The 18,177-nt window shown below is 59.0% G+C and overlaps 4 protein-coding genes and 1 long non-coding RNA gene across 7 annotated transcripts; 3 read left to right on the top strand and 2 right to left on the bottom strand.

Moving 5' to 3' along the window:
- Positions 1-97: 97 nt before the first annotated feature.
- On the bottom strand, positions 98-586 carry LOC311163856. The gene is made up of 4 exons (XR_014616815.1): positions 562-586; positions 449-469; positions 288-372; positions 98-187 (listed from the first exon to the last, which is right to left on the bottom strand). It is a non-coding gene; the product is annotated as an uncharacterized lncRNA (long non-coding RNA).
- Positions 587-594: 8 nt separating this feature from the next.
- CA14 (carbonic anhydrase 14) lies at positions 595-2,416 on the bottom strand (the record flags this gene model as incomplete). Its single annotated transcript, XM_084222956.1, has 5 exons — positions 1,926-2,416; positions 1,715-1,857; positions 1,163-1,258; positions 1,004-1,070; positions 595-935 (listed from the first exon to the last, which is right to left on the bottom strand). Exons 1-5 carry the CDS (start codon positions 2,209-2,211, stop codon positions 595-597), a joined length of 933 nt encoding a protein of 310 aa, XP_084079082.1. The 5' UTR covers positions 2,212-2,416.
- Positions 2,417-3,754: 1,338 nt separating this feature from the next.
- On the top strand, positions 3,755-5,779 carry CIART (circadian associated repressor of transcription). Of its 2 annotated transcripts, XM_084223189.1 has the most exons (5): positions 3,755-4,004; positions 4,371-4,662; positions 4,869-4,944; positions 5,031-5,109; positions 5,197-5,779. In XM_084223189.1, the coding sequence occupies exons 2-5, from the start codon at positions 4,429-4,431 to the stop codon at positions 5,459-5,461; spliced, it is 654 nt and encodes a 217-aa protein (XP_084079315.1). In that variant the 5' UTR covers positions 3,755-4,004; positions 4,371-4,428; the 3' UTR covers positions 5,462-5,779. The 2 variants fall into 2 exon arrangements, with proteins under 2 accessions (XP_084079315.1, XP_084079314.1); XM_084223188.1 differs by lacking the exon at positions 3,755-4,004 and having other exon boundaries at positions 4,174-4,662.
- Positions 5,780-6,000: 221 nt separating this feature from the next.
- MRPS21 (mitochondrial ribosomal protein S21) lies at positions 6,001-7,099 on the top strand. 2 transcript variants are annotated; one of them, XM_084223074.1, is made up of 3 exons: positions 6,001-6,056; positions 6,322-6,406; positions 6,882-7,099. In XM_084223074.1, the coding sequence occupies exons 2-3, from the start codon at positions 6,324-6,326 to the stop codon at positions 7,060-7,062; spliced, it is 264 nt and encodes an 87-aa protein (XP_084079200.1). In that variant the 5' UTR covers positions 6,001-6,056; positions 6,322-6,323; the 3' UTR covers positions 7,063-7,099. The 2 variants fall into 2 exon arrangements, with proteins under 2 accessions (XP_084079200.1, XP_084079201.1); XM_084223075.1 differs by lacking the exon at positions 6,001-6,056 and having other exon boundaries at positions 6,069-6,406.
- A 131-nt stretch (positions 7,100-7,230) lies between these two features.
- PRPF3 (pre-mRNA processing factor 3) lies at positions 7,231-17,306 on the top strand. Its single transcript, XM_084223317.1, has 16 exons — positions 7,231-7,336; positions 9,073-9,228; positions 9,866-9,996; positions 12,611-12,757; positions 12,876-12,959; positions 13,065-13,285; positions 13,987-14,293; positions 14,782-14,948; positions 15,367-15,449; positions 15,569-15,712; positions 15,895-15,994; positions 16,096-16,209; positions 16,313-16,431; positions 16,694-16,777; positions 16,861-16,922; positions 17,086-17,306. Exons 2-16 carry the CDS (start codon positions 9,084-9,086, stop codon positions 17,230-17,232), a joined length of 2,055 nt encoding a protein of 684 aa, XP_084079443.1. The 5' UTR covers positions 7,231-7,336; positions 9,073-9,083; the 3' UTR covers positions 17,233-17,306.
- Positions 17,307-18,177: the final 871 nt, after the last annotated feature.

Below are 18,177 nucleotides of genomic sequence, written 5' to 3' on the forward strand. Positions count from 1 at the left end.
ACAAAGAGCCACCAGGAGGGGGAAAGGGCTTTATTTGCGGTAGGGCTGGGGGACGGCGTGGGCTGGCCCCTCCCAGCCCAGCCCAGCCCAGCCCGGGGTCAGGGGTCAGCGGGAGTGCCCAGCGTCCATGGCTTAGGGCCCGGAGGAAGCCTTGAACACCACATCCTGTGCCTGTCCCCGCCTCGCCCTGCCGGGGCAGGAACATGGGTGAGGGGGGGGCTCTGCACGGAGCTCGGGGTCCCCCAAGCTCCGGGGATCCCTCTGAGGGCTCGGGGGAGGGGTCTCACCGCATCCTCTTGGTCCCAAAGTGGACGGCGAGGGCGAGGCCGACGCAGACGGCGAGGACGCCGAAGATGATGGCGATGACCCCACCTGTGTGACACCGGGGGGGGGGTCAGGGGGATCCAGGTGTGATCCCCCCCAGCCCAACCTCCCGGCCTGGCCCTACCTGTGGAATATCCCTCGGACTCTGCAAAAGAAAAACCGAGCTCAGGGCCAGCTCCTTGTGCCCAGCTGGGGCTCCGGGAGCCGCGTGAAGGGGGCAGGGGGCCCTCCGCTCACCCGTGGGGAAGGACGAGAGCACCGGGCGCTCGTTCAGCTCCTGCGGCGCTCGGAAATTGTCCACCAGGAGGTGCGGCTCCTCCTGCTCGCCCTCCTCCGTGGAGTAAAGGCTCCCCTGGAGCTGCTCCAGCTGCAAGGGAAGGGAAGGGAAGGGGGCAGCACCGGGGTGGGGCGCGTCCGCCAAACGCGGGGGGCTCCCGGCAGAGCGGCTCCTACCTGGGCGAGGCTGATGCGGACGGGCTGCGGGAGGAGGCTCCAGAGGACGCTCTGCGAGCAGGGCGGGGTGGTCAGGGAGCCGTTGTAGCGGTAGTAGCGCTCCAGCTGCTCGGGCAGCAGCTCCCGGATGCTGAAGGAAGGGATGGCCACCGTCTGCCCTGTAGAGGGGAGCAATTTGGGGCGTGCTGGGATGGGGATTTGGGGTTCCCTCCATCCCTCTCCTCACCTGCGTAGCGGATGCTGCCGAGATGCTTCAGGATGTTGTCATAGGCGGGGTGGGGGTCATGTCCCACCTGGGGAGTGAGGCGGGGGGTCAGTGAGGGGCTGGGGAAGCGCGGGTGGGTGGGTGGGTGGGTGGGGGGATGTGGGGGTGTGGGGTCCGTACCTCCAGGAAGACGCCGAGCACGGCCAGCCCGCTCGGGTGCTGCTGCGCCGCGCTGGCATCGGCGAAACGCTCGGTATCGAAGTGCACCACGTGCATCTGCGGCACGGGGGGGATCCCCTGAGCCCCCGCCCTGCTACCACAACACCCCCTGAGCCCCCTCACCCTGCACCCGAACCCCTCCTGAGCCCCCCACCCTGCACCCCAACCCCTCCTGAGCCCCCCGCCCTGCCGCGGCTCCCATCCCGCAGTGCCGGACCTGCTCCCACTCCCGTTTCCCACCCTTTTCTTCTGCACCCCATCCCTCCCTGCACTCATTTCACATCCCCTGACCCATTTCCCTCCCCAGGACCCCTTTTCCATTCCCTGCAGCAAATTCCCGCAGTGCAAACCCATTTTCCACGCTGTTCCCGTGCTGTTTCCCACACTGACACCCCTCCCCGCAATCATATCCCACACAATTCCCACGCCATTTCCTGACCCCGAACCTGCTCCGTCCTCCTTTCCCACCCCATTTCCCGCCCCCAGACCCATTTTTGGAGCTGTTCCCGGTACCTCGGCGGGGGCACGGTGCCCGTCCAGCAGGTGCTCAGCTCCAGCGGTGCTGCCGGGCCGGCCCCAGTGGAAGTGGAGCTGAACGGCAGCGAAGGCACCGGGCAGCCCCCGGAGCCGCAGGGACGATGGCAGCGCCAGCACGGCTGTGGAACACGGGGTCAGCGGGGCTGCGACACCGGGGGCCGCCCGGTTCTCCCCGCCCGGTGCTCACCGGTGTGGCCGTTGTTGGTGAGGCTCAGCTGGGCGCTCTCGGGGTGCTCGTAGCCCTCGGGCAGCAGCGGCGGCAGGGACGGGTCGTGCTGTGCCCGCGCTGTCGCGATGTCGATGGGTGACTGAGCCCGGCCCCCGCAGTCCGGGTGTTTCTCGTGCCAGTGCTGCTGCCCGTGGGGACCTGGGGGGCACCAAACCCCCGGTGGGATCCCCCCCATCTTCACCCAGCACGGCCTCCGTGACCCAAAACGCCCTCGGTGCCCCCCGAACCGGGACACGGGTGACATTCCCGAGGGCCTCGTTAATCTGCTGGGGACATTTTTTCCAGGCGGGAGAGCGGGGACAAAGCCGAGCCCGCGGAGCCGGGGGGGCACCCATGGGTCCCCCCTGGGCCCGCCAGGACGGGGCTTAGCGGGATTTGGCCAAGGCCGGATCCTAATTGGATTTGGCAGCAGGAGCCTTATGTAAAGGAGCACAAAGGGACCATTGGAGCGAGGGGGGCAAGGGGGGGAAAATTGGGGGGCTGCACCCGTTCACCCCCGCCTGGATTAGGGAAGCAGGGGGGTGCCCATTTTGGGGGGTCCCCGATGTCTGGGGACATGTTTGGGGGGATGCAGTGAGGGGCTGTGATCTGCCCATCTTCCCATTTGGGGGGACACAGATTAGGGGGGGCTGTCACCCATCCACCTCCCCACCTTCTGGGGAACCCCTCAGTTCAGGGGGTGTGGGGATAAATGGGGGGGGTCCCTGCGTGGGGCCCCACTCACCCTCGTACGTCCAGTGGGGACCTGTTGGGGAGAGTGGAGGATTTGGGGTGGGGGCTCGGCTGAGCCCCCTGGCCCCACACGGGGGCACCTGAGGGGGGCTGGGGATGCACCCCAAAGTGGGATCTGCGGGGGGCACCCCGGGGGGACTCACCAGCGGACAGGGCGGGGGCCAGGCCCCCCAGGAGCAGCAGCACACGCAGCATGGCGGGGGGCAAGGGGGCCGGGTGCCACCGGGCCGGCCCTAAATACCCACCCAGGGGGACGGGCCCCCCCGGGGGGATGGGGAGGGCTGGAGGGGCCATGCCCGGGGTGTCGGGGGTGAGGGGAGGGTGGGGATGGAGCTGCCAGCTCTGGAATTGTGGGGCGAGGGGTTTGTAGGACTGAGTTTGTGGGGTGAGAAGTGCGTCGGACTGGGGTTTACGGGGTGAGGGGTTTGTAGGATTGGGGTTTATGGGGCTTTGGGGGGCTCTGAGGGTTTGGGGGGTCCCTGGGCCTTGTGGAGGGTCGCGAGGAGGGGTCTCGTGGTCACCCTGAGCCTCCTGAGGGGAGAGCCGGGCTGGGGGCTCTGGCCCTGGGAGGGATTTTGGGGGGACTATTTTGGGGGGGGGTCGGGGCAGACCCTGCACCGGCTCCCCGGCCCCGCCCCTCTCCGAGAAGCCCCGCCCCTCTCCGAGAAGCCCCGCCTCGCGGGCGTTCCCCCACGCGCTAGCGTGACGTCACAAGGGATCCCCGCCCCCACGTGGGGGCCCACGCGCCGCCCCGCCCCGGTTATGTAACGAAAGGGGGGTGGGGCCGCCACGCCCATTGGCCGAGCCGCGCCGCCGGGACCGCCTCCCATTGGCTGAGAGAATGGGGGCGGTGCCGAGCGCCGCGTGCCCCGAATCGCCGTGCAGGGAGGCGTGGCCACAGCCCCGCCCTCCGGCCAATCAGCGCCGGGCGGCGGCAAGGAGCCAACTGGAGAGAAGGGGCGGGGCCTCCCGAGGCGCGGCGGCCAATCGAAGCGGGGCGGGGCGGGGCCCGGCCGGAGGCACGTGCGGCCGCGCACGTGTCCGCGTGGGGCCGCCGCGGGCGGGGCGGGACCGGCACCGGGGACAGAGAGACCGGGACACCGGAACAGCGGCACCGGCACGGGGACACCGGCACGGCCACCGCGGCACCTGCCCAGAGACACTGACATCGGCACGGGAAACGGGGACAGCGATACCGGCAACGGGACACTGATACCGGAACGGTGATACCGGCACTGGGTCAGGGACGGAACAGCGACACCGGGGCAGGGACACCGGCACCACCGCAGGTGCAGCCGGGAGCAGGTGGGATCCGGGGTGACCGGGGCTGGGTGGGGGGAAGTCCTGGAGGTCCCAGCGCGGGGGGAAGGTCCCCATCACGGGAGGGCTCCTGCGGGGGGATCTCGGTCTGGGGAGGGGGCGGCAGGGGATGGAGGGGGGGAGGCTGCTGGGGGTGGTCCTGGGAATGGGGGTGTCCTGGGTGAAGGGTCCCAGTGCCAGCTGGGTCCCTGCACCCCCACCCCGCCTCAGGAGATGCCCAATCTGCTCCCCGATGTGAGGCAGCACTGGGGCTGTGGGGATGACACCCCCACGAGAGAACAAGGCAGTTCCTTGCTTGTCTTCCATTTTTGTCCGATATCCCGCCGGTGTTTCTCTCCCTCCGTCCCCCAGGCAGCCGCGGCTGGAGCTGAACGCAGCGAGAGGCTCCCCTGGGGGAGCTACCCCCGCCATGGAGCCCCCTGCCCGCGCCTGCTCCTGCGGCTCCCCCGCCTCTGACAGCGGGGCCGAGGCCGGCAGCTCCCCCCGGAGCGCCCCCAAAGCCGAGCGCGGCCGCAAGCGCCCGGGGGGGCTGGAGCGGGCACCCCCCGAATCGCCGCCGTCACCCCGCGGGGGGAAGCGCCCGCGGAAAGGAGAGGGCGGGGATGTCCCTCCCAGCGATGGCGATCGCCTCTTTGCCCAAAAGGTGAGGTTTTGGCACAAAACGAAGGGACACCCCAAAGATGGGAGGTGGGGGAGGGCTCGGTCCCCTAAAAAAGCTGGGTCTGCCTCAGTTTCCCCACCTGGAACAGGCGGGTGGGGACGAGCAGGATTTGGGGGGTGAGGGGGTACACGAGACCCCCTCCCCGCTCTGGCTGCAGCGCAGTCACCTCCTCCTCCCCTTCCTGGCAGTGCCGGGAGCTCCGGGGCTTCATCCGGCCGCTGGCGGAGCTGCTGGAGGGGCTGCGGCGGGGCCGCTACGACAGAGGTGGGTGCTCCCCACACCCTCTTCCCCCTCCCCCAAGGCGCCTCTTTCCCTTTGGGGAGAATTCACCCAATTTCGGGCCTCCCCAGGGCTGAGTAGCTTCCAGCAGAGCGTGGCCATGGACCGGCTCCAGCGGATCATTGGGGTGCTGCAGAAGCCAGAAATGGGGTGAGTGTCCCCCGTGACCCCGGAGGGGGGCAGGCACGGGGCTGTCCCCCCTCCACAGAGGGTGACAGGAGCTCTCTCTCCCCGCAGTGCCCGCTACCTGGGGACGCTGCTGCAGGTGGAGGCCATGCTGCACCTCTGGTTCCCCCACGTCGCCCCCAAACCCACTCTGGACTCGGATCCCCCCGCGGCTCCCCCGCGCCGCCGCCCCCCCGCCGGTCCTCCCGGGGCTCCCCGGTGCCGCCGCCTACCCGGGGAGCTCCCGCTCGCCAGCCCCGCGGGGACGTTACAGCAGCGGGGATCCCCGCAGTGCCAGGCCAGGCCCCCCGAGTCCCCTCCGGCGCCGGATGTGTGACGCCCCCCCCGGCTCGGGGGGGGGGAGATTTCATCTGCATTTCTTGGTTTTGCCTTTTTTTGATTTCTTTCTTTTTTACCGGTGGTCAGTGAGACCCGCGGGCGGGCGGGACTGACCCGGGGGGGCCCGAACCCCCCCAGAAGCCCCAACGCCGGGGCGGCCGCGTGCCTTGGCCGGAGCGGAGCCCCCTCCCCGCGGGGGCCGGGCCCTCCCGGGCTTGTGCCTTCCCCCGGCGGCTGGGGGGGAGCGTGGGACCCCCCCGAGTGGGGAGGGCCCAGAGCCGGCCCTGCTGGAAGCAATAAACGCCGCGGGAGCGGCCGGGGCCAGCCGGTGTCGTGTCCTCTGTGCTTGGTGGGGCGGGCGCGGCGTTCCTGTCCCCGGTGGAGGGGGAGGGGGGGGGTCAGAGCCGCCTTTGGTGACCCCTTGTCCCGTCCGCTTGGGACCCCGAGTGCCTGCGGTGTCTCCGGTCCCGGGAGACGCACCGGTCCCGGCTCTGCCCGCCGGAAGTCCCGGCGGTACCGGAAATCCCTCCCAACGGAAGTTCCGCCGTCAGCGAGTTCCGGTACCGGCGCGGAGCGGCCGCGGCTTCACCGGGGTTAGTCGGGGAAAGGAACGGGATTGGGACCGGGACCCTACCGGGAGCGGCCTGACTGGGGCGGGGGGAGGCCGTGCGTGGGACGGGGGGGTCCCTGCCGTGTTCCCTTCGGGTTCCCTTCGGCCCCTCCGTGTCCGGGAGCGGGGCGGGAAGCACCGGCCCCTCTCTGTACCCGGGGTTCCCTGCCGTGTCCCGGGGCGCGGGGAGGAGGGACCGGCTCCTCCGAGCGCCGGGGCCGACCTGTCCCAGCCGCCCCATCCCGCAGCCATGGCGAACCACCTGCGCTTCGTGGGCCGCACGGTGATGGTGCAGAACGGGAACGTGGAGGCGGCGTACGGCGTCCTGAACAGGTGAGGACTGGGGGGGGAACCGGGGGTCCGGAGGGGTTCCGATTCCTTCACGCACTGGGTTCAGAAGCAGAATTTCTCGAGCGGAAAGTGATGGGAGGGTCGTGCTGGGCTTCTCCCATGAGCTCCACGTCTGCTCAGCTCGGGTGTGAGCAGAATGAAATAAAGGAACGGCTCAGCGCAGGAGGAGGCGGCGCCATCGCTGAGCTCTGTGCTCACACACCTTCGTAGATCCCACTTCAAACGGAGCTCGGGGGGTTCCTTCCCCTCCTTGGTCCCCTCACGGATGGACAGCGAGGAGAAGGCGCTGAGGGCGCGCACGGGGACCGGGCCGAGGGGCCCTCACGGGGACCGGGCCGAGGAGCCCTCACGGGGACCGGGCCGTGTCCAGGGCTGGCAGCATGGGCTGGCTGTTCCTCCTTCCTTGCTCATCCCAGACCTTTCCCTGCCGCTGTCACCGCTGTTTCCCCTCCCGCAGGATCCTGGTGCAGGACGGCGTGGCCGACGCGGTGCGGCGCTCCCGGTACTACGAGAAGCCGACCCGGGCGCGGCGGCGGCGGGCGTTCGAGGCGTGCCGGCGGGTGTACTGCGCCGAGATGGCGCGCAGGATCGCCTTCCTGGCCAGGAGCGCCCGCCAGGACCCTTGGCCGGGCTGCTGAGGGGGGTCCGGCCCCAATAAAATCCATCTCGCTTTGATCCCCGTTAATTGAGTTTGGTTAATGAGGGCGTGAGGGGGAAAGGGGCGTGGTCGGTGGGCGGGGAAACGGGCGGGGCTAAGCGCGCGCGCCCCTCCGGGGTCCCGCCTTCCCGGCGGCCCCCGCGCGCCCCCGGCCGCGCACGCGCCGCGCGCGCGTTTCCGCTTCCGCCCCGACGCGCCGTCACCGTCAGGGGCCGCCGGGCCGGGACCGGGAGCGGCGTGAGGGAACGGCGCCGGTGAGGGAAACTGGGTGGCCTCGGAGGGTGTGGAGGGAATGGGGGAAGCGGGCGGGCTGGTGAGAAGGAGAGAGGGAGGCAGGCAGGCGGTGGTGGAGGTGGCCCCGGGCCCGGCGCGCCGCGCTGAGGGGGCCGGGCCGGGCCCCGGGCGGAGCTCCGCGGCACCGGGGGATGCCGGGCCTTGCGGGGCCGCTGAGGTCGGTGGTAGCCCCGTGTCTCCGGCTGCACCGAGCTCCGTCCGTCTGTCCGTCCGTCCGTGTGAGGCCGAAGGAGACGGCGGAACCCCGGCGCGGTTCTCGGCCGCGTTCATTGATCCTGATGCCGGTTCCGGGGGTTGTGTCCCCTCCCCACGGTGGCTCTGCTGTCCCGGTGTGACACGGGAACAGCCGTGAAGTGAAGCTGCTGCTTCCCTGGTAGCTCTGGCTGGAGCTCAGCTCGGGTGGAGGCTGAACCCGCTCTAATTACACGAGTTTTGTGGTTTGTTACGGATGTGCTCAGAGCTGTTGATGTGTCAGGGCTGTAATTTGTTAGCCCTGCTTTTCCTTAGCCTCTGCAGGCTCAAAACTCTTGGGGGAAAGGCCAGGATCCGGGTTTGGGCTCGATTTGAACCTGTCTCTAAGGAAGCTGTCAGGAAAAGCAGAACCTGCAGAGGTTTGCAGGCTCTGCAGGGAGCAGCAGTCACCTCCTGGAACTGCTCATGGACCTGGAATCAGGGGCTCTGTTAGGACTGAAGCTCAGGACCCCAATCCCAGCTCTAGGATGGATAACTGACCCCATTCCCAGGATGGATAACTGACCCCAGGATGGATAACTGACCCCAGACCCCATTCCCAGCTGGCCCAGGTGTCCATTCAGCCCCACCTTGGTGCCGAGCTCGAGCTCAGCTCTAAGGAGATTGGGCCCTAATAGGATTTGGGGAAGAGCCAGTTAAAAGCAGTTGCAGCCACAGCCCATCATGTGTCAGAAAACAGCCCAGGTTTGGGGCTGCACCTTGGGGAAGGGGCTCAGGTTGTTTTGTGGGATTAGAGCAGGGGGATTTCTCCTTTCCCAAGTGTTCCCTTCCCAGTGCTTCTCTCTTTCCCAAAGTCCATGGAGGGATTTGGGGGGCTCACACCTTCCTCCTCATGGGGTTTGCCTCATTTTAGCCCTCAAAAGCTTTTCCCAGCCATGGAGCTGATCCCTGAGGGAGGAGGGCACGGAGGGGATTGTAGGAATGTTCCCCCTGTTGACAAAGTGACTAAATTATCCTTTATCTCCTAAAAATGGAAAAAAAACCAAAATTTTATTTCTTCATTTAGGTAAAAGGACACTTCATAAGGCTTTAGGGACTTCGAATATAAGGATAGACAATTGGACAGAGTAAGATTTTAGGGACTTCACCTCAAATTTAAGGACATCCCATTGGACAGAGGCCAAAAAGTCTCAGCTAAGCAATTCATTAGAAAAAGAAAAGCACAAATTGCTTTTGTGGGGTGTTTTACTAAGAGCAAGAGCCTCTTGAGCTCGAACTCAAGAGCCCCTAGCTCGAGTTTTCTCTCTAAAGAGCTTTGTTATTTTGCCTTTTATTAAAACTTTTCTGTTTCCAACACCACCACAGAAACCATCCTACTGCTTTTACGCCACCTCCAGTAGCAAAGCTCCCTCAAGTGTGATAACCTCCCCAAAAACTCAGCTCAAAGAGATGATTTGTATGAGGTGATGAACCCCAGGGTCCTGTTTGATGTTTCTCCTTGCAGCCTGAGCAGAGATGTCTCTGTCCAAGCGTGAGCTGGACGAGCTGAAGCCATGGATCGAGAAGACGGTGAAACGCGTGCTCGGCTTCTCGGAGCCCACCGTGGTCACTGCAGCCCTCAACTGCGTGGGCAAGGGCATGGACAAGAAAAAAGCAGCTGGTATGTCCAGAGCTGGGCTTGGAGAACACCCCCAAAACCTCACCAGGGTGGAGGGGCAGTTCTTTCAGCCTCTATGAGGTGAGGAGAGGAAAATCTGTCAGGCCGGACTCAGCTGGAGGCCTTGGGGTGTGTTAAAAAATACAGCAAGTAAAAATGAATTCCTTATTCAAGGAAATGGTGATGGAAAACAGCCCCAAAACCTTGCCAGGGTGGAGGGGCAGGGGTACAGGGCAGTTCTCTCACCCTCCATGAGGTGAGTAGGAAATCCATCAGGTCAGACTCAGCTGGAGGCCTTGGGATGTGTTCAAAAATAGAACAAGTAAAAATTAATTCCTTATTCAAGGAACTGGAAATGGTCATTTAACTAAGGTGCTTTTTTTGCCCATTACAGCCCTGCTTTGCTTCTTCCTTAATCCTTTAGTTTTAAACTCCTCTCAACACAATCCACAGATCCCAGAGGCTTCCAGGCCTCCCTGTGTTTATAGACTTGAATCACACTTAAATTGAAGTTTGTAGTTTTGAATCACAATTAAATTTAAGTGGTTTCCATCTCCCAAGGAATCTCTGTGGGTTTCTCCATCCTCTTGCTCACCTCGAGCTCAGAATTTTGCCCTGATGGGATTTTCCTCTTTTGCAGACCACCTCAAACCCTTTCTGGATGATTCCACCCTGAGATTTGTAGACAAACTCTTTGAGGCAGTGGAGGAAGGACGAAGCTCCCGGCACTCCAAATCCAACAGCGACCGGAACCGGAAGCGGGAGCTAAAGGTGATTATTGATTATTGATTATTGGTTATTGATTGGTTTATTCCTGTGGTTGGGTGGCCTGGAGGCAGCACTGGTGCTCTGGCACACTCTCCTCTTCCAGAGAGGTACAGCTCGGAATGTTCAAGAGAAATGACTCCTCTCCATGATGAAGTGTGGGAGCCTTTACCTCGTGGTTCTCTTTCCCAAAGCCAAGGTGGAAGCCTGGCTTTGGCTTTCTGTGAGGCTGCTGGAGTGAATCCATGGGGATCCATCTCCCTTCTTCTCAGTGCTCCTTGTGCTTGTATTTTCATTTGGAGCCTGGGAGAGCTGCTCCCAGTGATGTCCCATCTCTCCCTGTGCCCCAGTGCAGCACCTGGGGCTTTGTGGTGGATGATCTTGTGGGTTTTCATTCCCTTTCTCCTCCCAGAATCTACAACAGGTGGTTTTTGGCAAGTCCTGTCCTAGCACAGGATTGATTCCAGCTGGGATTCCATTGCTCTGGTGTTTCTCCCTTGCCTGGGATGGTGGAAGGCTTGTACATCCAAAACTGTTTTCACTTCCTTTCTTCTCTTGAGGACTTTTCTCACCATCCTGTAGAATTCCATTTTGCCATCACTCTGCCGAGTCTGACAGGCCCTCTCTGTGCTGCTCCTACTCACAGTGATGTTCCTTTCACTCTTCCTGAGGTTCCTATTTTAGGGCAGTCTGGGTTTCCCCACACTTGTAGTCAGCACTGAACCTCAGTGAGCCACAGCAATCCCGTTCAGGATCTGGATCTCTTTGGGAGTGCTGGGACAAGCTGCCTCCACTCCTCATTTCTCTCTAGGAATTCTTTTCTTCCCTCCATGAGAGTGGGTGCTGAGCTGGTCCCTGGGGCTGTGGGAACGTGAGGGTTGAGTGGGACTGGAGGTCTAAGTGCTCCCCTGGGCATGGCAGAGGTGGGGACATTGGCAGTGCCACCACTTGATGATGGCAGGAGTGTGATGACAGCCTGGTGGGGAGAGCAAGTGCTGGCAGAGGGATCTGGCACTGGCAGAGGGATCTGTGATGGCAGCAGGGATCTCTCACTAGCAGAGGGATCTGTGATGGCAGCAGGATCTGGCACTGGCAGAGGGATCTGTGATGGCAGCAGGATCTGGCACTGGCAGAGGGATCTGTGATGGCAGCAGGGATCTGGTGATGGCAGCAGGGATCTCTTACTAGCAGAGGGATCTGGCACTGAGGGATCTGTGATGGCAGCAGGGATGTCCCACTGGCAGAGGGATCTGTGATGGCAGCAGGGATCTGGTGATGGCAGCAGGATCTCCCAGTGGCAGAGGGATCTGTGATGGCAGCAGAAGAAGCAGGGCTGGGGCTGCAGCAGGGGACCCTTCCCCAGTGAAACCACAGGATGGGTGTCTGGCCTGAGCACTGCTGGTGTTCCTGGCTAAGCCAAAAGTTGGGTTGGGCAGCAACAGCAGAACTTGATCCTTCTTCTCTTGGCTCCTGGCATGGAGTGAGGTGTTCCTCCTGCCAAATCCTCGCTCTTCTCTCTGCAATCCCATTTCTTGGAACTTCTCCATCGCACTCTGGGTTTGTCTGGACCCTGCAGGAACACAAACCAGTCTCTGAGGTGGTCAGGCTGTGGCAGAACTCTCAGACTGACTGACCCTGCCCCAGCACAGGCTGTGCACAGGGGTTTGTCCTGGCACCTGTAGCCCCCGTGGCGTCGGGCAGTGATGATCCCCAGGGCCAGCTGCCGCTCCTCGGTTCACTCTGGGGTAGGTCATGGCTTGGGAAGGTCAGGAACTGAACGTAAAGTTTCCACACTTTATACTATGGGCAAGTCCTTTCTCTTGAACTTGTAGGTTTTCCAAGAAGTACCTGTGTGGCTGAGGAAGTGTCCTTGTAGGATATGAACCGTTGTAGTGAAGAAGGGATTGCAACTAACGCTCCCAACCGGTGTGTATATTTTCTTTTCAAATAACACCTTGACACACACACTACATCCAGGTTTCCACACACAAACCAGGCACTGATGATGGAATCCACAGGGCCTGACCAGAGTTCTGTAGAAAATGTGCTGTGCCTTTTGTTTGGTGACCTGAGGCTGCTGAAAGCCCATCAGAGGGGCCATTGCTCCTTGTGCTCTCTGAGCTGTGCTTCTCTGGAGTGTGAGGGAATGCTGCAGGTGTCCCAACACTCCCTGGATCCTGAGCCACATCCTCCTTTTGGGAGGACTGCTTGGTAGGACAGCACAGATTCCTTCACCAAACCCTCTCAAGTTGGTGGAAGACGTGGAAATGTTTTTATCCCAGTCAGATCAGCTCTGGCCAGGCTTTTTCTGTCTTTCCATGTCGCTGAGACCTTACATCTCCTCAGTGCCAGTTCCCCCCTCTGAGCAGCCAGGGGAGCAGTGGTGCTGTTAGGCAGGCTCATCCCTGTGATGTCTCCTCTTGCATGGACTTCATTGGTGTTTCTCTGGTGGGGGAGCAGGGCCCAGGCTGGGCTTGGGCTCAGCCTGCACGTGCCACCCCTGGAATTCTGCGTTACGGAGCCGGAGCTGAGACATGCTGGTGGTTTCTCATCTCAAATCCTGATCTGGGAGGAGAACATTTTGTTCTAACCACAGCTTTCTACTGTTATCTTACATTAGGATGTGTTTGGTGATGACTCTGAGGTGTCCAAGGAATCCTCTGGTGTCAAGAAACGGCGCATCCCACGGTTCGAGGAGGTTGAGGATGAGCCTGAAGTCATTCCAGGCCCGCCATCAGAGAGCCCAGGGATGCTGACTAAGCTCCAGGTCAGTCTTAGCTGGGCCATATCCCCACACAGTGTAGAGTTTATCCTAACTTGTATCCCAAACAGAGCAGGCATATCCCAGTGGCAAAGGAAAACTCACTGTCTGTTTTTTCCCACAGATCAAACAGATGATGGAGGCAGCTACGCGGCAGATCGAGGAGAGGAAAAAACAGCTGAGTTTCATCAGTCCTCCAACACCACAGGTAACAGGCAAATCCCACACATCCCTGGCCCCTGTTTCAGCTGTGATGTGTTAGCCTGGGTCTGCTGGAAGGGGCTTGGAGCAAAACTTCCTTCTCTTTCAACAGCCCAAAATTTCTTCTTCGTCCCAATCGGAGCGGCTCCCCATCGGCAACACCATCCAGCCCTCACAGGCAGCCACCTTCATGAACGATGCCATCGAGAAGGCCAGGAAAGCTGCAGAGCTGCAGGCCAGGATCCAGGCTCAGCTGGCCCTGAAACCAGGGCTCATTGGCAATGCCAACATGGTGGGGCTGGCCAACCTGCACGCCATGGGCATCGCGCCGCCGTGAGTACCGGGGTGAACCCACGTGCCAGGCAGGGGCTGGCAAAGGCTTCTCTGGTGAATTTGCAGACAAACCCTACAAAGGGAGAGATGAGTGAATGTGACTCCATGTTCTTAGAAGGCTAATTTATTATTTTATGATATTATATTATATAAAAGGATGCTATGCTAAAACTATACTAAAGAATACAGACAGAAGGCTAAAAGAATGATAATGAAAACTTGTGACTCTCTCTTGATGGGTCATTAAGTAAAAACAATTCATATGAAAGCAATCAAACAACCATTTGTTGGATAAACAATCTCCAGAGCACATTCCAAAGCAGCAAAACACAGGAGAAGTAATCAGATAAATATTGTTTTCATTTTTCTTTGAGGCTTCTCAGCTTCCCAGGAGAAGAAATCCTGGCAAAGGGATTTTTCAGAAAATATGACAGTGACACTTCTGCAGTGCTGCTGGTTCCCCAGCAATGGCTTTAACTGCTGCTGAAGGAGCAAATTTTATATAAAATTTATATAAAAGAGGTGAAATGGAGATTCCTCCTCCCTTGGCAGAGATTGGAGTCTTTTCTCCAAGGCTGGAGTCTCTTCTGGCAGTACAGATGAGCTGTAAAAATATAGAAACCATAGAAATAAGCTCAAATTTCCTTTGATTTAGTGCTGTATTCACATTTGAATAGAACAAATCTTGTCCTGCCCCCCAGGAAAGTGGAGCTGAAGGATCAGACCAAGCCAACACCTCTGATCCTGGATGAGCAGGGCCGGACAGTGGATGCCAGCGGGAAGGAGATCGAGCTCACCCACCGCATGCCCACGCTGAAGGCCAACATCAGAGCAGTGAAGAGAGAGCAGTTCAAGCAGCAGCTGAAGGAAAAACCCTCAGAAGATATGGAATCAAACACATACTTTGACCCCCGGGTCTCCATAACCCCGGCCCAGCGGCAGAAACGCACCTTTAAGTTCCATGAAAAAGGCAAATTTGAGAAAATTGCCCAAAGGTTGAGAACAAAGGTATCAGAGGTCTTGGGTAGGAGGAGATTCTCCTCTCCTGGGCTGGCTTTGATTTTGAAGTTTTCCAGTCAAATTATCTGAAACTTTTTCTTAAAAACCCTGTTTTTGTTGGGATGGTGTGTGCCCAAGTCACCAAGGGTTTTCTGACTGCTGTCTTCCCCTGTGGAAGGGTAAAATCTCCTTTTTTTGACAAAACATTGGAAATTCCCAAGAGAACAGATCTCTTTCTGGCTGAGTGATCAACTCAGAAGTTGAGACTCAAAGGAATTTTGTTAAAATGCTCCAGGTTCTTGGGGAGAAGGGGAGAGAAAAGTCTAGGGATACAGGGCTTGGGAGCTTCTCCTCACCATCACGTGCTGTGTGGTTTCTCTTGCAGTCTGCTTCAGGTTGTTTGAGAACCCAGATAAATCAGCAGGTGATTTGTGTTCTGCTCTTCACAGAGCTTCTGCTGGTTTGGAATGACCTTTCTGTTCCATTTTCCTTCCCAGGCTCAGCTAGAAAAGCTGCAGGCAGAGATCTCCCAGGCTGCCAGGAAAACTGGGATTCACACTTCCACCAAGTTGGCTCTGATCACCCCTAAGAAGGAGCTGAAGGAGGGAGAGATCCCAGAGATTGAGTGGTGGGACTCCTACATCATCCCCAATGGCCTGGATTTGTGAGTATTTCCAGGTGTTGGTGGTTCTGCCACAGCAGGAATTCAGGAGCTGCACGGTGGGTGTGGGAAGCAAATGGGAAATCAGGGCAGATATTCATGCTTGAGCATCAAATTTCACCTTTCATCTCCAAGATCCAGGCACTGGGTTTGCTCCCAGAGTTTCTCTGGGGGCTGTAGTAGACAGGTGCTGTGGAGTTGGAGGGATATTTTAGCCCAAAGTTGGGGAAGTTTGATTTTATTTCCAAGCATGAACGTTCTGCACAAGTTGTGTTCAGGATGGATGTGGGACCCCAAAATGGGGGGAGACATGGACACCACCATAGCTCTCCTTCGGCCCATTGAGCTCTGCGTTGGGATTTGTGCAGGAATTCATGCTGGCAATTCTGCCATGATGCCCACCCAACTCTCTCCTTTCTAGAAAAGGTGGCACGACCTCAAAGAAAGACGAGTACTTTGGGATCACCAACCTGGTGGAGCACCCTGCTCAGCTCAACCCCCCGGGTATGGCCCTGCTTTGGGGGGTTTGGCTGCTCAAGCAGCCCCAGCTCCTTCATGTGGCACTGCCAGTGTCCCCCTGGATCCTCCAGGGCACATTCCTGATGGTTTCATTTCCCTGCCAGTGGACAGTGACACGCCGGTGACCCTGGGTGTGTATTTAACAAAGAAAGAGCAGAAGAAATTACGGCGCCAGACACGGCGAGAAGCCCAGAAGGAGCTGCAGGAGAAGGTCAGGCTGGGCCTGATGCCACCACCAGAGCCCAAAGGTGAGTGACAGCCAGGCCCTGGGCAGGATTTGGGAACGCTGACATGGCAGCACAGCCTCGGTGGGATTGCACGGATCTGAAATCCACACAGACACTGGGTTGATGTTTGTGTGGGGGAAAAGGTCCAGTGGGAGCATCTCTCCAAGAGGAACCCTCCCAGCACCTCTTCCATTCCCTTGCAGTGAGGATTTCCAACCTGATGAGGGTGCTGGGCACAGAAGCTGTCCAGGACCCAACAAAGGTGGAAGCTCACGTCCGAGCACAGATGGCCAAGAGACAGAAGTAGGTGGCACCTTGTACTGTGACATTTTGGGACACTTTTGGGTAGATTTAGTGCTGGTGCTTCTTTTAGGACCAGTCTTTTCAGTGCTGTTTGTTTCCAGGGCTCACGAGGAGGCAAACGCAGCAAGGAAGCTCACGGCGGAGCAGCGGAAAGCCAAGAAGGTGAAAAAGCTCAAGGAAGATGTTTCCCAGGGAGTTCACATAGCTGTGTACAGGTGAGTGAGCTCAGAGAGAGCTCACAGCTGAGCTTGGGGGTCAGAGGGACCTCTCAGTTCTGGTTTTTCACAAATATTTGATAATTTTTTTTCATATTCTTAGGGTCCGAAACTTGAGCAATCCAGCAAAAAAATTCAAAATCGAGGCGAATGCTGGGCAGCTGTACCTCACAGGCGTGGTGGTCCTGCACAAAGATGTCAATGTGGTGGTGGTAGAAGGAGGTGAGGCCTTCTAGGCAGGCTTGGGTCATCACAGAGCATTGTTGAGCTTGCCTCCAGCAGGAATTGCTATGGAAATTGGTGACGGGGTTAGGGAAGGACAAGGAAGTGAGGAGGCAATTAGAAACTCCCTTAATTACATTGTTAATGATGCAGAGCGCAGTAATCCAGTCAGAAAACCCAAATCATTCCATGAGGAAGTCAATCTCTGCCAGCTGCAGGTTAAGAGATTTTCTGAGAATGTTGAGTCTTGATTCTTCCACAGGCCCGAAAGCACAGAAGAAATTCAAACGTCTTATGCTGCATCGAATAAAGTGGGACGAGCAGACGTCAAACACAAAGGGAGAGGGTGAGGAATGCTGTGCTGGTGTGAGAGGGGGAATCCTGCTCCACCTCTGGGACTAAATGATCTTTATTGTGGGCTTTTTCCAGATGATGATGAGTCTGACGAGGAGTCCATTAAGAAAACAAACAAATGCTCTCTGGTTTGGGAGGTGAGTCATGGTAGTTCCACACCAGGATGGGGCTGAGTTGGGATCCAACTCTCCATCCCATTCCTTGAGCTATAGCTTGAAAAATCCATATATTGCTGTGTATAATTCCCCCTGGAGCCGGGTGGGAATGGAGGGTAGCACGTCACCCCTTGTCTCCCACCAGGGCACGGCGAAGGATCGCAGCTTCGGCGAGATGAAGTTCAAGCAGTGCCCCACGGAGAACATGGCGCGGGAGCACTTCAAGAAGCACAGCGCCGAGCACTACTGGGACCTGGCGCTCAGCGAGTCCGTGCTCGAGTCCACGGACTGAGCCCGGCCACGGCCGCTCCTGCCCCACAGCCCCTGAGCCAGACAGCTCCCGTCGCCCTCCTCAGCACCCCCATTAAAGACATATTTTTTAAAACAAATCGCCGTTGCGTGGTTTTGGGTGAAGGGGGAATGGATGATGATGTTGCTGTGTTTGATTTTGTTGAGGGAAGGGACAGGGACCTGTCAAAATTACCTATTGTGTTCCCCTTGGGGTGGCATGTCACCCCTTGTCTCCCACCAGGGCACGGTGAAGGATCGCAGCTTCAGTGAGGTGAAGTTCTATAGGGAGGTAGAATATAAGAAAATAAAGATAGTGTAGAAAGTAATCTTACTCCCTAAGGAGTTGTAGCTGGGCCAATTATCAAATATTAGGAACAGGCCTGACTTTACCAGCTGTAACCTATGAGAAGAGTGCTATAAAAGAGTGGGGTGGCTGGTTGAGAAGGGAACTGGAGTCAGTGCTCTGAGGAGCTGCCCACGAGAAACACCAAGAAGGTGTGAAACTTTTGTAATAAGGAGACAACAGTATGGAAACCCTGCAATAAGATGACAACAAAGTTCAAGCAGTGTGCTCCGGCCCCACAGCCCCTGAGCCAGACAGCTCCCGTCGCCCTCCTCAGCACCCCCATTAAAGACATATTTTTTAAAACAAATTGCCGTAGTGTTGTTTTGGGTAAAGGGGGGAAAAGGATGGCGATGCTGTGTTTGACTTTGTGAGGGGACAAGAGCCGCTTCCCCTTTTCTCCAAGCTGTGCTGAGGGAGGTCCAGCCATGTTCAGACTGGACATGGGGGAATTTCTTCGAATCCCCATCCCTGGCTGCGTGCAAAGAACGACTGGACGCGGTTCACACAGTTTCTCTGTGCGAATCGGTCGAGGGTTGAGCTCAGAAGTGTTTTCCAAGCTCAGGGATTCCGGGATTTACGGAATAAACACCGTTTTTAGGC

Source organism: Fringilla coelebs (genome assembly GCF_963513975.1).
Source record: "Fringilla coelebs genome assembly, chromosome: 29".
Taxonomy (NCBI): Eukaryota; Metazoa; Chordata; class Aves; order Passeriformes; family Fringillidae; genus Fringilla; species Fringilla coelebs.

Coding starts and splice junctions, on each gene's coding strand:
- PRPF3 (XM_084223317.1), top strand. CDS start 9,084: ATGTCTCTGTCCAAGCGTGAGCTGGACGAGCTGAAGCCATGGATCGAG. Junction 14,949..15,366: donor ATCCCCAATGGCCTGGATTT/GTGAGTATTTCC, acceptor TCTCCTTTCTAG/AAAAGGTGGCACGACCTCAA. Junction 15,713..15,894: donor GCCACCACCAGAGCCCAAAG/GTGAGTGACAGC, acceptor ATTCCCTTGCAG/TGAGGATTTCCAACCTGATG.
- CIART (XM_084223188.1), top strand. CDS start 4,279: ATGACACCCCCACGAGAGAACAAGGCAGTTCCTTGCTTGTCTTCCATT. Junction 4,663..4,868: donor ATCGCCTCTTTGCCCAAAAG/GTGAGGTTTTGG, acceptor CCTTCCTGGCAG/TGCCGGGAGCTCCGGGGCTT. Junction 4,945..5,030: donor GCGGGGCCGCTACGACAGAG/GTGGGTGCTCCC, acceptor GGGCCTCCCCAG/GGCTGAGTAGCTTCCAGCAG.
- MRPS21 (XM_084223074.1), top strand. CDS start 6,324: ATGGCGAACCACCTGCGCTTCGTGGGCCGCACGGTGATGGTGCAGAAC. Junction 6,407..6,881: donor GCGTACGGCGTCCTGAACAG/GTGAGGACTGGG, acceptor CCCCTCCCGCAG/GATCCTGGTGCAGGACGGCG.